General features: G+C 41.4%; 1 protein-coding gene across 2 annotated transcripts in view; it reads left to right on the top strand.

Moving 5' to 3' along the window:
* Nucleotides 1-12,549, top strand: part of RBM28 (RNA binding motif protein 28) — a 29,970-nt gene extending 17,421 nt beyond the window's left edge. Inside the window, exons 14-19 of one of the 2 annotated variants that reach the window (XR_011504361.1) lie at nt 577-735; nt 2,587-2,736; nt 3,065-3,139; nt 5,388-5,751; nt 6,380-6,479; nt 8,456-8,997. Coding sequence is in view for 1 of the 2 variants with exons in the window: in XM_014854290.3 (XP_014709776.2) it covers nt 577-735; nt 2,587-2,736; nt 3,065-3,139; nt 5,495-5,751; nt 6,380-6,479; nt 8,456-8,590 (876 nt within the window). In the remaining variant the exon portion in view is untranslated. Of the gene's footprint in view, nt 1-576; nt 736-2,586; nt 2,737-3,064; nt 3,140-5,387; nt 5,752-6,379; nt 6,480-8,455 lie in introns of both variants that reach the window. The other variant, XM_014854290.3, reaches the window with a different exon arrangement.
* Nucleotides 12,550-12,856: the final 307 nt, after the last annotated feature.

Raw genomic sequence — 12,856 nt, 5'->3', positions numbered from 1 at the left:
ATGCATTTCTGTGGTCATGAATACTCTTTTGCCTCAAGGTGGCAGAGTTGAGACAAGACAACATTCTCTCAAGTATTCTTTAAATAAATTCTGTTTCCTTTTGAAAGGACTAGATAATTAGTTTGAGTTGGTGGGTGAATAAGGACTGTGCATAGATGTTAAACACAGTGTTACTTATTATTTGCTCTGGGCCAGGTTTCAAGTTTGAGATTTTATGTATATTACCTCATTTCAGCCTCACATCAGTGCTGAGAGATTGCTTTTTTGATCAGCAGTTTCACTTGTAGCTGAAAAATCGAGGCTTAAAAAATTTCACGTTTGGCTAGTTGGGGATGGATATCTAATTGAGTCTGACTCCAGAGCCCATGATTGTGTGTACCGCCTACCCACCATGCTGCCTCCTTGAACCTTTCCCTGTGAGGGTGGCCATCGTAAGGCTGCAGTGTGGGTAATTCCCCTCCTTTTATCTGCAGATGTGGTTCTTAGATGGGCGTCATGGTTCTTCCCTTTTGGAGAGCTATGAGCCTGCATTTTTAAAAGGTGGATTGTATTCTTAACAGTTTGTTGTTCTTTCAGTTTGAGCTACTGAAGCATCAGAAATTGAAGGACCAGAATATCTTTGTCTCCCAGACGAGGCTCTGCCTGCACAACCTCCCAAAGGCCGTGGATGACAAACAGCTCAGAAAGCTGCTGCTAAATGCCACTAGAGGGGAGAGAGGGGTGCGCATCAAGGAGGTGAGAGTTGGCTCTGCCCTCTCAGAACTTTGGTACTCATCCTGGGTCAGATCAAGCATTATTTCAGGTTGTGGTGCTAGCAAATTGACAGATTTTCTTTTGGACCCATTGTCAACAGACAAGGCTGTGTTTGGTAGTTTTCTTTCCTTTTTGTTTTTTCTCTTCTGAGAACTGCTTTTCACTGACCAAATTGTAGCAGAATGTGAGGAAGTCCCTGCCGGGGTGAATTACTGTAGCAAGCATTTATTGAATGCCTGCTGTGTGCTCAGCCTTATAACAGGTGCTGTAATGTTAATTTTCTTCCAGAGAAAATCATCTGTTTTGCTCTTTAGAAGAGCATTTTACTACCATTTAGGCTGTTAGCCTATAGTAAGAGTCCTCAGTGCCCCATGGTGAGCACAGGGAGCCACATGGGTCTTTGACAGTTGTATCAGACAAGTGCTGGATTCATACCGACTTGGTTAGACATGGTGTGAGTACAGAAGCCTCTTTGCCGCTACAGCACCCTTTACATACCTCCAGTAGAGCACTTACTGTTACACTGTCCTGTGGTGTCAGTCAGTCATTTCTCCCAACTGGTTTGAGCTCTTTGAGGGCAGGTGTTAGCTCATTGTTCCCAATCCTTGGCATAGTACCTGGCACATAGTAATGTCTCAATCAGTATTTATTGAAAAAGTAACATAGCCAGTATTATGAATCTGCTTTGCTTTGTTTCATCACCATAAACTGTTTTCTAATCCCTGAAAGACTCTTCAACATGTGTGGTATTGGTATTTGGGTAATCACATGAGAGAATGTGAACGCTCAGCATAGATCCAATACCACTCTTAATAAAACTATTCAAAGTGTTAGTGGCACAGGGGTCACTTGTGTAATTTCTCATATGAACATGTACAATACTTAATGTCTGCACATTTAAAACCTGTCATTTAGAACAATTTATGTGTGTTTTACAATATTTCCATTATATTGAATTTTCTCTTAATTCTTTCATATGTGTAAATATAGTGTCTCAGTAAGATAGTAAGCTTCTAGAGGACAGGAACCTCATTTAATGCTTTTCTGGATTTCCCTACAGTACATAGCACAGTTCTAGGCACAGTAGATACTGGACGTCTACCAAATGCAGCGTCCGAGTGTCCCCAATACCTAGACTTCTTCATTACATGAGAACTACGGCTTCCAGGAGTAATAGCATGTGAATGATCTGTTTTCCTAAAATATCCTACCGTACCTCGGTGCCCCAGCATGTCTATTACATCCAGCGTAAGGATTTAGGGAAAAATCATGCTGAAGTGTATCTAAGCTCCAAGCAAAGACGGCTAAGGTTTCTTCCTGTAATTCTGAGGCTGTATCTTGGGCAGGCTCTTCCCCATACCTGAAATGTCTTTCTTATCTAAAGCCATCAGGCCTTCTTCAACAAGTTCCTTTCTGAGTGGTTTCTTCAATTATGAGATCTGTGGACAGCATGTCATCCTTAGTGATAACTTATTATGCAACTTACTGTATAATAAATACTTATTATAAGTACCATGTACCTCTCGAGTTGTACATATTGTCACCGGTTAGCTATTATAACTTTTCCTTGGGAAGTTTATTTTATTTACATGCTTATTTGTAGATTTGTGTTGATGTCTGTAAACTCTTAGGAAGTGAGAAAATATCTATTTAATTTGTTTTGTGCTCTCGCTAGGTGTATTCTAATAAGACAAACATAAGTGTTATTCCAGTGTAATTCTTGTGATGACGATATAGATGAAGATTCTGTTCCAATAATCTGATTTCTTATTGAATCTGTTAAGATTTCTCATCATCTCATAATTACTGCTCTTTTTCTTGTTCTGCTCATAGTGTAGGGTGATGCGAGACCTTAAAGGAGTTCACGGGAAAATTAAGGGTCAGTCCCTAGGCTACGCCTTTGCAGAGTTCCAGGAACATGAGCATGCCCTGGTGGCCCTGCGCCATATCAACAACAATCCGGAAATCTTTGGACCTCAGAAGGTGGGCCTCATCCTGTGGGGACAGCTGTTTGCCGAGAGCCATTTGCATGGTTATTTCTCTCCTTCATGTCCAGTGTTCTCTGACATTTGAATGGTTGGAAAGAGTAGAAAGTCAGTGGAGGGAATGAGCTGTGATTCAAATGATAAGACGACTAAAAGGAACTCTAAATTGGGTAGACTGCTTGCAGAACTGACCTCTTACCTTTAAGAAGAGTATGTGAGTGGCAGCCTCTGACTTGCAAAAAAGAGGGCAGTGGTGGGGGACAGTTCAGCTCGTTGCACTCGGAGATTGAGAAAGCTAACGAATGACTTTCTGTCTCCTGACACAGAGACCGATAGTGGAGTTCTCTTTGGAAGATCGAAGGAAACTCAAAATAAAGGAACTGAGGATCCAGCGCAGCCTGGTACAGAACTGAAATGTTTCTTTTGTTTTTGTTTTTTTAGTTGTGGTAAAATACACATAACATAAAATTTACTGTTTTTAAGTGTACAATGCACTAAGATAATTTTTTTAAGGCCGTATTTAAACTCTAATATTGTTCAGTTTAAGGTTTTGCTGCCTTGAAGTAGGTCTCTACCTCATTAGGTTCTTTGTTACCCTTTGCTCTTTGTTCCCTGGAACTCTCCAGGCCACCTTCTCCTCTGCTAGCCTATCTTGTGATAGCTCCATAGAAGAGAGAGGGAGAGAGGAGAATTAGACTGATGTTATTACCAATCAGCAGTTCTTACACAGTGTTTGCTGACCGTACATATCAAATTAATTGCCAAGATTAACGTTTTACATTCCCTGTAGATTTCAACTATCACTTCCATAGTTCTTTTTTCTTCTTAGATGGCTCCAGAATTGTGATGTCTGGTAGTTTTAGTACTGTTTTTAATCTAGTGTGGTATACAGGAAAGAACAGGAACTTTGGGCACAGGAATACTCATGTTTAAACTCTGGTTCTGCCCTTTTCTTAGTTCCTCGGCAAATTATTACCTCTCTCAGCTTCAGTTTCTAGTTTGTAAAATGAGATTAACAGCATCTTCCTCACATGATTGATGAGGATTAAATCAGATAATACATGTAAGTTGTCTTGCATACTGCATGGTCAGCACACAGTTAAATCTCATTGTCTTACCCATCTTCCCTCAGGGCACATGGGACCAGATTATTTTTGATATCATGATTCTTACAGCCCTCATGGATACGATACCTTAACTTGCATATGTATCAAACATTTGCTGTCTTTGTGGTGTATGCTAGGAGCATGACCAATAGAGGACCAGTTTCACTGGTTAATACAATGGCCCTATGTTGGAAAACCTGGGATCTAGTTATTCAAGCCTGCTTTGTTATCCTAGGTATAGAATTGTTTACTGCCTTAAGCCATTGTTTAGAAGTGATTCTGAGGCTACTGGCTTAAAAAATAAAATTCAGATGGCTTTATCTGTTGCCTCCACTTATGTACATACTGCTGTGTCTCCCCTTTCCCCTGAATCAAGGATGCTTCTACTCAGTTCCATACTCAAATCAAATGTACTTCTTCAAGGAGCATTTTCCCACCTCTCTCAAGAGATAAGACCTCATTACTTGCACTTTTATGAACTTCCTTAGACTGTTCTTTAGTTGTCTGCTGTGCCTTATTTGTGTATGCATCTCTTCTCTCCATTAGGCTGAGTCCTGAAAGGGAGATAGTTTATTCTTTGCATCTGTACCCTTACAACTTAGAAACAGAGAGTGGCACAAAACAGGCATACAGTAAATCTTTGTTATATCAATGTCCCTATCTAGATTTTTAAGGTGAAAATGACAAAATAACGCTTATTATTATTACATTAACTTCACATGAATCTTCTACTTTAATGCTACGTAACTCTGTAACATACTTTATGCCTTTCTTCTCACAGTGTCTTTTCCTTGTCTTCTTCACTTCATTTATTCCTTCTCTAATGCTCTTCCTTTCTTTATGTAGATTTGAGTTTCTGACTTGGGTCGTTTTCCTTCTCTGAAGAAATTCATTTAGCATTTCTTGCAAGACAGGTCTACTGGTGACCAATTTCTTTAATTTTTCCTTGTCTGAGAAAGTCTTTATTTCTCTTTCACTTTTGAAGGATAATTGCACTGGATACAGAATTCTAGGTTGGTGATTTTTTTTCCCAAAAAACTTTAAATATTTTGCTCTATACTCTTCTTACATGGTTTCTGAAGAGAAATCTAATGTAATCTTATTTTTCCCCCTCTGGCTTCTTTCAGGATTTTCTCTTTACCTTTGATTTTCTGTGGTTAGATATGAGAGGCCTAGGTGTAGGTTTTTTGGTGTTTATTCTGTTTGGTATTTGGCTGAGCTTCCCGAATCTGTGATTTAGTGTCTGTCATTAAATTTGGAAAAATCTCAGTACTTTTTATCAAATATGTCTTTGGTTCCTTTCTTTCTTCTCCTGCTATTCCCATTACACATTCGTTACACCTTTAGTAACTGTCCCATGCTGCTGGCCTTTTCTTTTCCTTTTCTCTGCCATCTTTCGAGTCTTGGTCATGCATGTACTTTCCCCCTGTTTCTGCATATGGAATGGGAAATGGTTGTTTAGTGTCCCTTACTCAGTAACCTTCTGTTACTGTGTCAGGGCCTGTGAATTACTTGTGTTCACTTTCCTCTGGTCTCTATTTAGGGGAAGAATTCTCTTTCTTTTACCAAGCTCACATAAATCTCCTCTTCTACTGAGTGTATTCAGCAAATAGACTTCATCCAGAAATGGCAGTCTGTTGTTTTATGCAGCAAAAAATGAAATCCAAGTCCATGACTGGCGAGCCCCAGCAGAACCAGCCAGAGCTTGGAAAAGACCAGCAATGGAAAGCAGCCCAAAACCACACCCAGGAACCAAGCCAGGCTCCCCTGCAGCAGAAGGGGAAGGCGGGCTCCATCTCGTGGACAGGGTTCCAGACCAAGGCTGAAGTGGAACAGGTGGAGCTGCCTGATGGAAAGAAGAGAAGAAAGGTCCTGGTGCTCCCCTCACACCGAGGCCCCAAAATTAGGTGAGATGCAGGATGGTAGCATTGAGCACTGGGTGGCTCCTCAGGGTGTGTTCTCGTTTAACCCTTTTCCTCTTTGTGGCTTTTGTTTGGATAAAAGGGATGCTTGGTGCTGGGCCAGTCCCACATGAAGGGTAGTGCACAAGTATCTTCATACCAGCGGAGTTGTCACTCTTGGGCCAATGGAAGCCAGGACATGACTGGCAGAGGGGACCTCGGAGGAGCCTTCCAGGGCAGGCTTTCATGCCATTTTTCTCCTTTCTGAAGAGCTTCTTCCTGTCCACATGGCCGCCCCTGTCAGCTGAGACCCACTTACTTGATGTTTCCTTGCAGTTTCTGTTGGGGCAGCAAATTAGTTCTATGAACAAAAGTTGATCTTTACAAAATATTTGTTAAATAAATGAAGGTTTTTGAGATTCTCTTGAGGTTTGAAGCCAAAAGGAAAAAACAAGTATACAAATGTTGAGCCTTAGGATATTCTGTTGCACTCTCCCTTTTTAGAATGACTTATCGAGGGCTTAGAAAGAGCCAGTGTAAGAAAATGAACTTTATCTTCCAGGCTGAGAGAACCTCAGGGGTACCAATTAGAGGAAGAACTCGGGGTGACCCTTGCTTGACCGTCTTATTTCAGGTTGCGGGACAAAGGCAAAGTGAAGTCTCTCCCTCCCAAAAAGCCAAAGCCCCAGATAAACCAGTGGAAACAGGAGAAGCAGAAATTATCTTCTAAGCAGGTGAGTTTTGTAGAGCGTAAGACTTTGGTATGGCATGACTCTGCCGGGGCTGGCAGCCACTTTTTTGCCTTGATTAGTTGAACAAAAAGGGCTTCTGGATTGCAGCTACACGCAAGACTGCACCTTTTGAGGATGCTGAGGTACACAGTTTTAAAGTAGAGAGAATAGTAAAGTGAACTCCCATATATCAGTTACTCTGCTTCGACAATTACCTTGTTTTACCTGTTCCCCATACGTGCTTCCCCCCCCGGCCTAGAGTACCTTAAAGCAAACTGCTTCACATGTAAATACATCTTGTATGAAAATGAAGTATATTGCTGAGAAAAATACCTCAGAATGCATCTCCAATTGACCAGACCTTAAAAATACTTACACATACGTATGTATATATTATGCCATTATCATGTCTAAGAAATTAATAAGCATCTCTTAATATCACCTAATAGTCAGCCCATATGAAAATGTCCCCATTGCCTCAAAAATGTTTTTTTATAGTTGGTTCATATAAATCAGGATCCAAACAAAGTCCACACATTATATTTGGTTGTTATATCTTTTGTCTTTTTTTCCCCTGTAATCTTCCCTCTTTCTCATCACTCCCCTTTTTTCCATGCTGATAATTTGTTGGAGAAACCAGGTCATTTGCCCTTTAGAATGTGTTAAATTTTGAATTTAGCTGCTTGCTTCCTTGTGGTGTCATTGAACTTTTTCCTGTAACACCCCGTATTGCCTATAAAATGGTAGTTATATGTAGAGACTTGATTAGATTCAAGTTCCACTTGGTTGGCAAGAGGATTTCATAAGTAGTGCTGTGTACTTTCTGTGACATCGCATCATAAGGCACATACTGTCTGGTTGCCCCGTTTTCATCGATGCTGAGATTGATCACTAGGTTGAGGGATTGTTTACCTCATCTTCCACTGTGAAGTCCCCATCAACCTCTCACCTAATGGTTTTAGCACCCAGTGATGATTGCTATCCAGATCCATTGGTTCAGTGCAGGTTACAGAATGGTGATTTTCTGATTGTATCAGTCCTTTCGCATTTTTTTAGTAGAATTCTGGAAGAAAGAACCTTCCCTTGTCAACTGTTTGGTTACCATGAAATACCATTTGTATAGGAAAGGCAGGTTAATGCTTGATTTTTTTTCTCTTTATCAGTTTCCAGAGTAATGAATTGATATCCTGCCAACCTCCTATAGTGATAAGTAAGATTTTTTTAGTATTATGAATTCCTGAGTTTTTATATACTTGATGTGTTTCACTCAAATGCAGTTATTATTCCTGTCTCATGTGAGGCCAACAGAAGCCTCTCCAGGAACAGAAGGCTTCTGAGTCCTGATGTGAACCTGTCTTCGGTAGTGTCCTTGCTTTCTAATACAACCAGACAGCTCAGCTCATCTTATGTATTTCTTCCCTGGGCCTGGCATTAGCCATTTTTCCAAGGAGCCTTATTTCTTTTTAGTAGAAAACGGTGGTCCTACATTCTTGAACATTTGAGGTCAAGCTTTCTTTTCCCCTTCCCTAGTCCTTTTATTTTAAGGTAAAAGAAGCATTAGCTTCCCATCCTACTCAAGAAGTCTCTGTCCCTGGGAAGTCTGACCCGTGCTGCACTATCTTACAGAGCTCTATCTCTGAAATCCCCTAAGTGTTCTTTGTGAGAGAAGGGAAAGCCAGAACATCCAGACTCTGGGCTGACATCTGTGAGGAGATTCACGTGAGCATTTGGGGGCTAGCTTGGGAGAGGCCTCGGAACAGTGTGTTAGTTGGGCCCTTCTTTTAGGCATTCCTGGTCTGGTTTCTTACTGATGGATGATTCTTTCTGGATTTTTCTCTCAAAGAGTCACTGCAAGTCTACCTCTTGCAGCGGACTAGATCTCTGTACCTACTTATTTTCTCTCTTGGGTGTCCTGAGGGTAAGGTGATACTTAATGCTTGAAATTGATTATCTTGTGTTTCCTTGCATTTCATTTGTAGGCACCTAGGAAAAAAGCTAAGGGAAATAAGACAGAAAACCGCTTCAACCAGCTGGTCGAACAATATAAGCAGAAATTATTGGGACCTTCCAAAGGAGCACCTCTTGCAAAGAGGAGCAAATGGTTTGACAGTTGATGATGGCAACACACTGGATAAGAAGCGGGATTGTGCGCTTCTTGATAAAGCTCCCAGGGCCCCCACATCCCCAGTGTCATTTACTGAGGGTAAGAAACCCCTTGAGTGCATTGCCACTTTGTTGGGGGGCCCCTGGGCTGTGCACATCTGAACTTTGGTCTCTCCCTGGTGTGTGGTCAGTTAACCACAAAGAGAAATCTCAGAAAAACGTCGTGATGCTTCTTGCCTATTATCCGGATTATTGTGTTGAAGTTGTGTCTATAATTATTACCCATTTTAGTTCTTTGTTTCTCAGATGAAAACAATTGTAAAAAGCATTCTTGAGGGCTGAATTTTTAAGATGTATATATATGTTTTAAGATGAGATATTTTGTGGCTTTTTGAATAACAAATGATCTCTCATTTCTAATACATGTGAATCTTTTATTATTTATGAATGTTTTTGACTTTCCTAACTCTAATTCAGTTATGTAGTCCTGTATACTGCAGGGATTAAGAGCAGAGAAAAATTATTTCCAACCTAATCTCTGAGGGTGAGAGAAACTTGGAAAGTAATTAAGGGCAGTGGGGCCTGGCAGAGAGCATGCCTGATAGTTATTTACCAGATGAGTGGGTAATTGTTAGTGGTTGACTAGAAATCAGTTTGCAGTGGCCCACAGACACTAGCCTGGGTGGTGATAACTTGCATTTTCTCTCATCGTGCGCCTCATGCTGAGGACTTAGAAAGGTAGAGGGTAGTGGAGAGAGCAGTGAGCACAAGGCCTTGGCTCTAGCCTGACCTGCCTTTACCTAATGGGTGGACTTGAACCAGACACAGACTCTCTGGGCCTTAGTTTCCTCATCTATAGAATAAGAAGTTTAATTACAGGCTTTCTCTGATCCTTCCCAGCTCTAAACTCTGTTTCTAATGCATTCCTATCCATGTTCATATTCTTTCTATTTTTAAATTCAAGTTATAGGTGGCTTTCATTACTTTTCAAAATTTTAGAGGTGTCACAAATGCTGGGCGGGATGGTGAATAAATATTAGAGAATCAAGATCCAAAAAAGATCGTGATCACCTGAAGAAGTGGACTGAATCTGATAAGATGAAAATCATTGGAAACAAACATAAATTCTCTCACTTGGGACCAAAAATCCTACTGCACAAATTCTGGTGGGAGAGTTTGAGTCAATTATGAAGCAACAGTGGCTACCACGAATGCAGGAGGACTGTTAGGCTGTATTAGTAGGAATGAGATATCTCAAATGAGTGAGCTGCTAGTACTCTGAGCTGGCCAGACCACACTTGTAAGACAAATGTAATGACTAAATTGGTGAAGGAAATCAAAATGTCAGATGGGAACAAAAGTGGTCATGAGTTTATTGTTATTGAAGCTGGTCATGGGTAAATGGAGATTTGTAATACTATTCTGTCTGCTTTTGTGAACATTTGAAATTTTCTGTAATAAAAAGTTAGATGAGGGGCCAGCCCAGTGCCATAGTGGTTAAGTTCATTTGCTTTGCTTTGGCATCCCGGGGTTTGCAGGTTTGGATCCCGGGCACAGACCTAGCATCACTCATCAAGTCACGCTGTGGCAACATCCCACATGAAAAGTGGAGGAAGATTGGCAGAGATATTAGCTCAGTAACAATTTTCCTCAAGCAAAAAGAGGAAGATTGGCAACAGATGTTAGCTCAGGCTATTCTTCCTCACATACAAAACAAAGTTAGATGAGTAACTGAAGAAAACTGGTACTGACCTGCCTGAGAAGGGGGTTCTTGGGATGTAATAGCTGTTAGTAGAGCCCAGAAGGATATGTGGAGGCAGATGTGTAAAAGTGACAAGGAATCAGATTTTGGCTCAGTACAAGGAAGAACTTTAGCATAGCTGTCAGAGGAGCATGAGTTCTGTCTCTGGAACTCTTGAAGTGTAGATGTAGTAAGTCCATGATATTGTCCAGGGGATTCCAGAACTGGGGGATTGGGCTAGAGGAGGTGGTAAGGATCGGTCAGCCCATTAATGTTTGGACCCACGATGACCTGAAGATGTGCCTCATGTCTCACCCTAGGCCCTGAGGCCCCTTTCTGGAGAAAAGCTGATCAGCATTCTCTGTGTAGTATCCTTCATACGCTTGGTCCTCCTTAGGTCTGCCCCATGGTTGAGATGGCTTAGCTTCTGCTTAAAACCCTCCAGTGCCTTCTCATCTCACTTTGATTGAAATTTCAACTCCTTTCCATAATGTGCAGTGCCCTAGGTTCTCCAGCCCCCATCATCTCTCCTACCTGTCTTTATCCACTCTCCCTTTCTTTCATTTTTGGCCACACAGGCTTTCCTTCAGTTTGTTTGATTGTTTACCACCTCAGAACCTTTGTATTTATTCCCTTCACCTGGAGAGCTTCTCCCTCAGATCTTTGGATTATCACTCAGATCTCCATAGAGCTGTCACTGCCTCTTGGAGCCCTTCTCTGGCTAAAGTAGGGCTTTTTTTCCCCTTCTCTCTATCCTGCCCCCATCACTGAATTCTGTTACCCTGTTTATTTTCTTTCTAGCATTCATCTCTATCTGAAATTATTTGTTTGTTCCTCCTAGTTAGAATTTATGCCTTGTGAGAGGAACTTGATCTCTCTCGTTTGGTCCTGTAGACACAACACCTAGAATTGAGCCTGGCACATAGTAGGTATTGAGTTAATATTTTTTGAATGAAAAAAATAATAGGGCAAAGAAAGAAACAGTACTCAGCAGGCCAGAGAAAGAGTTGGAAATATAGCCCAAAGTTCTTGCTTCCCTAGTCCAATCTGGTGCTATAGTGATGTTTTTCTCAGAATCATTCCTGACCGAGGGATATGGCTATTTCATTGCAATATCTTGGGAAACCAGTGAATGCTCAAAAGATTCTTAATTGGGTTAAAAATAGATAAAGGGGAGACCCTGAGAATATTTAAACCTTCTTTTGGAAAGAACTTAAGGATGAGGGCTCTATCTCCAGAGTTACCCTGAGACATTGTGACTTGAGGAGTTTGAAACATTCGTGCAGCGGTTTGGCAGCACACCTGTCCTGGGAAGGGCTGTGAGCTATGGAGGGAGTCAGGTACTTTATTATGGAGGATACACAGTATCCACAACCTGTCTGTCAGCTCATCTGTTTTCCCTTGGTCACCTGTCTGCTCACCAGACACCTTTTCCCCTAGTATGCAGATATCTATAAATTAACATTCGAAAATATATCTTAACATTTAGAATAGATGAAAGTTGGTGTTCATTCAGATAGCTTTGCTGGATTCTCTTAGATCCAAATATTTCTTTTGACAGCTTTGGCAACCCAGTATGTTTAAAACATCATTCAACTGCTTGGAGGGGCCGGCCCTGTGGCCGAGTGGTTAAGTTCGCGCCCTCTGCTTCGGCGGCCCAGGGTTTCACTGGTTCGAATCCTGGGTGCGGATGTGGCACCCCTCATCAGGCCACGTTGAGGTGGTGTCCCTGTCCCACATGCCACAGCTAGAAGGACCTGCAACTAAGATAGACAACTATGTACTGGGGGGATTTGGGGAGATAAAGCAGAAAAAAGAAAAAAAAAACTGCTTGGAAAGTTATTGTGCAGCTCTTTAAGAAAGTGATAGGAGGACAAATCATCCATTTTCTCACCACCCAGATTCCTTGTATGGTGTCTTCCTGTGGGACACTTTGCTGTGGTTATCTGGACAGCTCCTCCCCTTGCCTTGGGAGTGTTAATGCAACAAGAGTTGTGCTCACTCCTTCACTTCGGAGCCTGATGTTTTATTTAATGGAATTTTCTCACTTAAAGACGAAGGTGGAAGTACAGACTGCTTGGTTAAAAAACAACGATAATAACCATTTTTGTTAACATGCAAGACTGAAGGCCATCAGCCAAAACTGTCAAGTTTCAGTAGCATTTTCCTGCTTGGTTACACAGTAGCCTGGCTCAGAGATAATTCTTTAAATAAAGAGTCTTAAGATTGTGTGCTGGCTGTTTCTTTCTTTTTTGGGCTGGGGGCGGCTGCTTGGCAATTTTGAGGAATCTGCTCTGATCCAGGATGTATAGTCCCTTCCTCTAGAGTTAGCCTGTGGCAAGGATTATACTTCATCTGTCTTGAAATGAGATCTGTAGCTTCCTCTGTTACAGAGTTAGGGCGTGTGAATTCGTTCTTCAGAATACTTCCAAGTAGCCTTTGGTAGTTTTTGCCTTGAAAAGAGATTTTCCAACTAAAAATTCAGAGCTGAGAACCTCAAGGCTCCAGAGATTTCCCATTTACCATGTATTTGGCC

Source organism: Equus asinus, chromosome 1 (genome assembly GCF_041296235.1).
Source record: "Equus asinus isolate D_3611 breed Donkey chromosome 1, EquAss-T2T_v2, whole genome shotgun sequence".
Classification (NCBI taxonomy): Eukaryota; Metazoa; Chordata; class Mammalia; order Perissodactyla; family Equidae; genus Equus; species Equus asinus.
The sequence above is the reverse complement of the archived record's forward strand: the minus strand, read 5'-3'. Positions and strand labels throughout refer to the sequence as shown.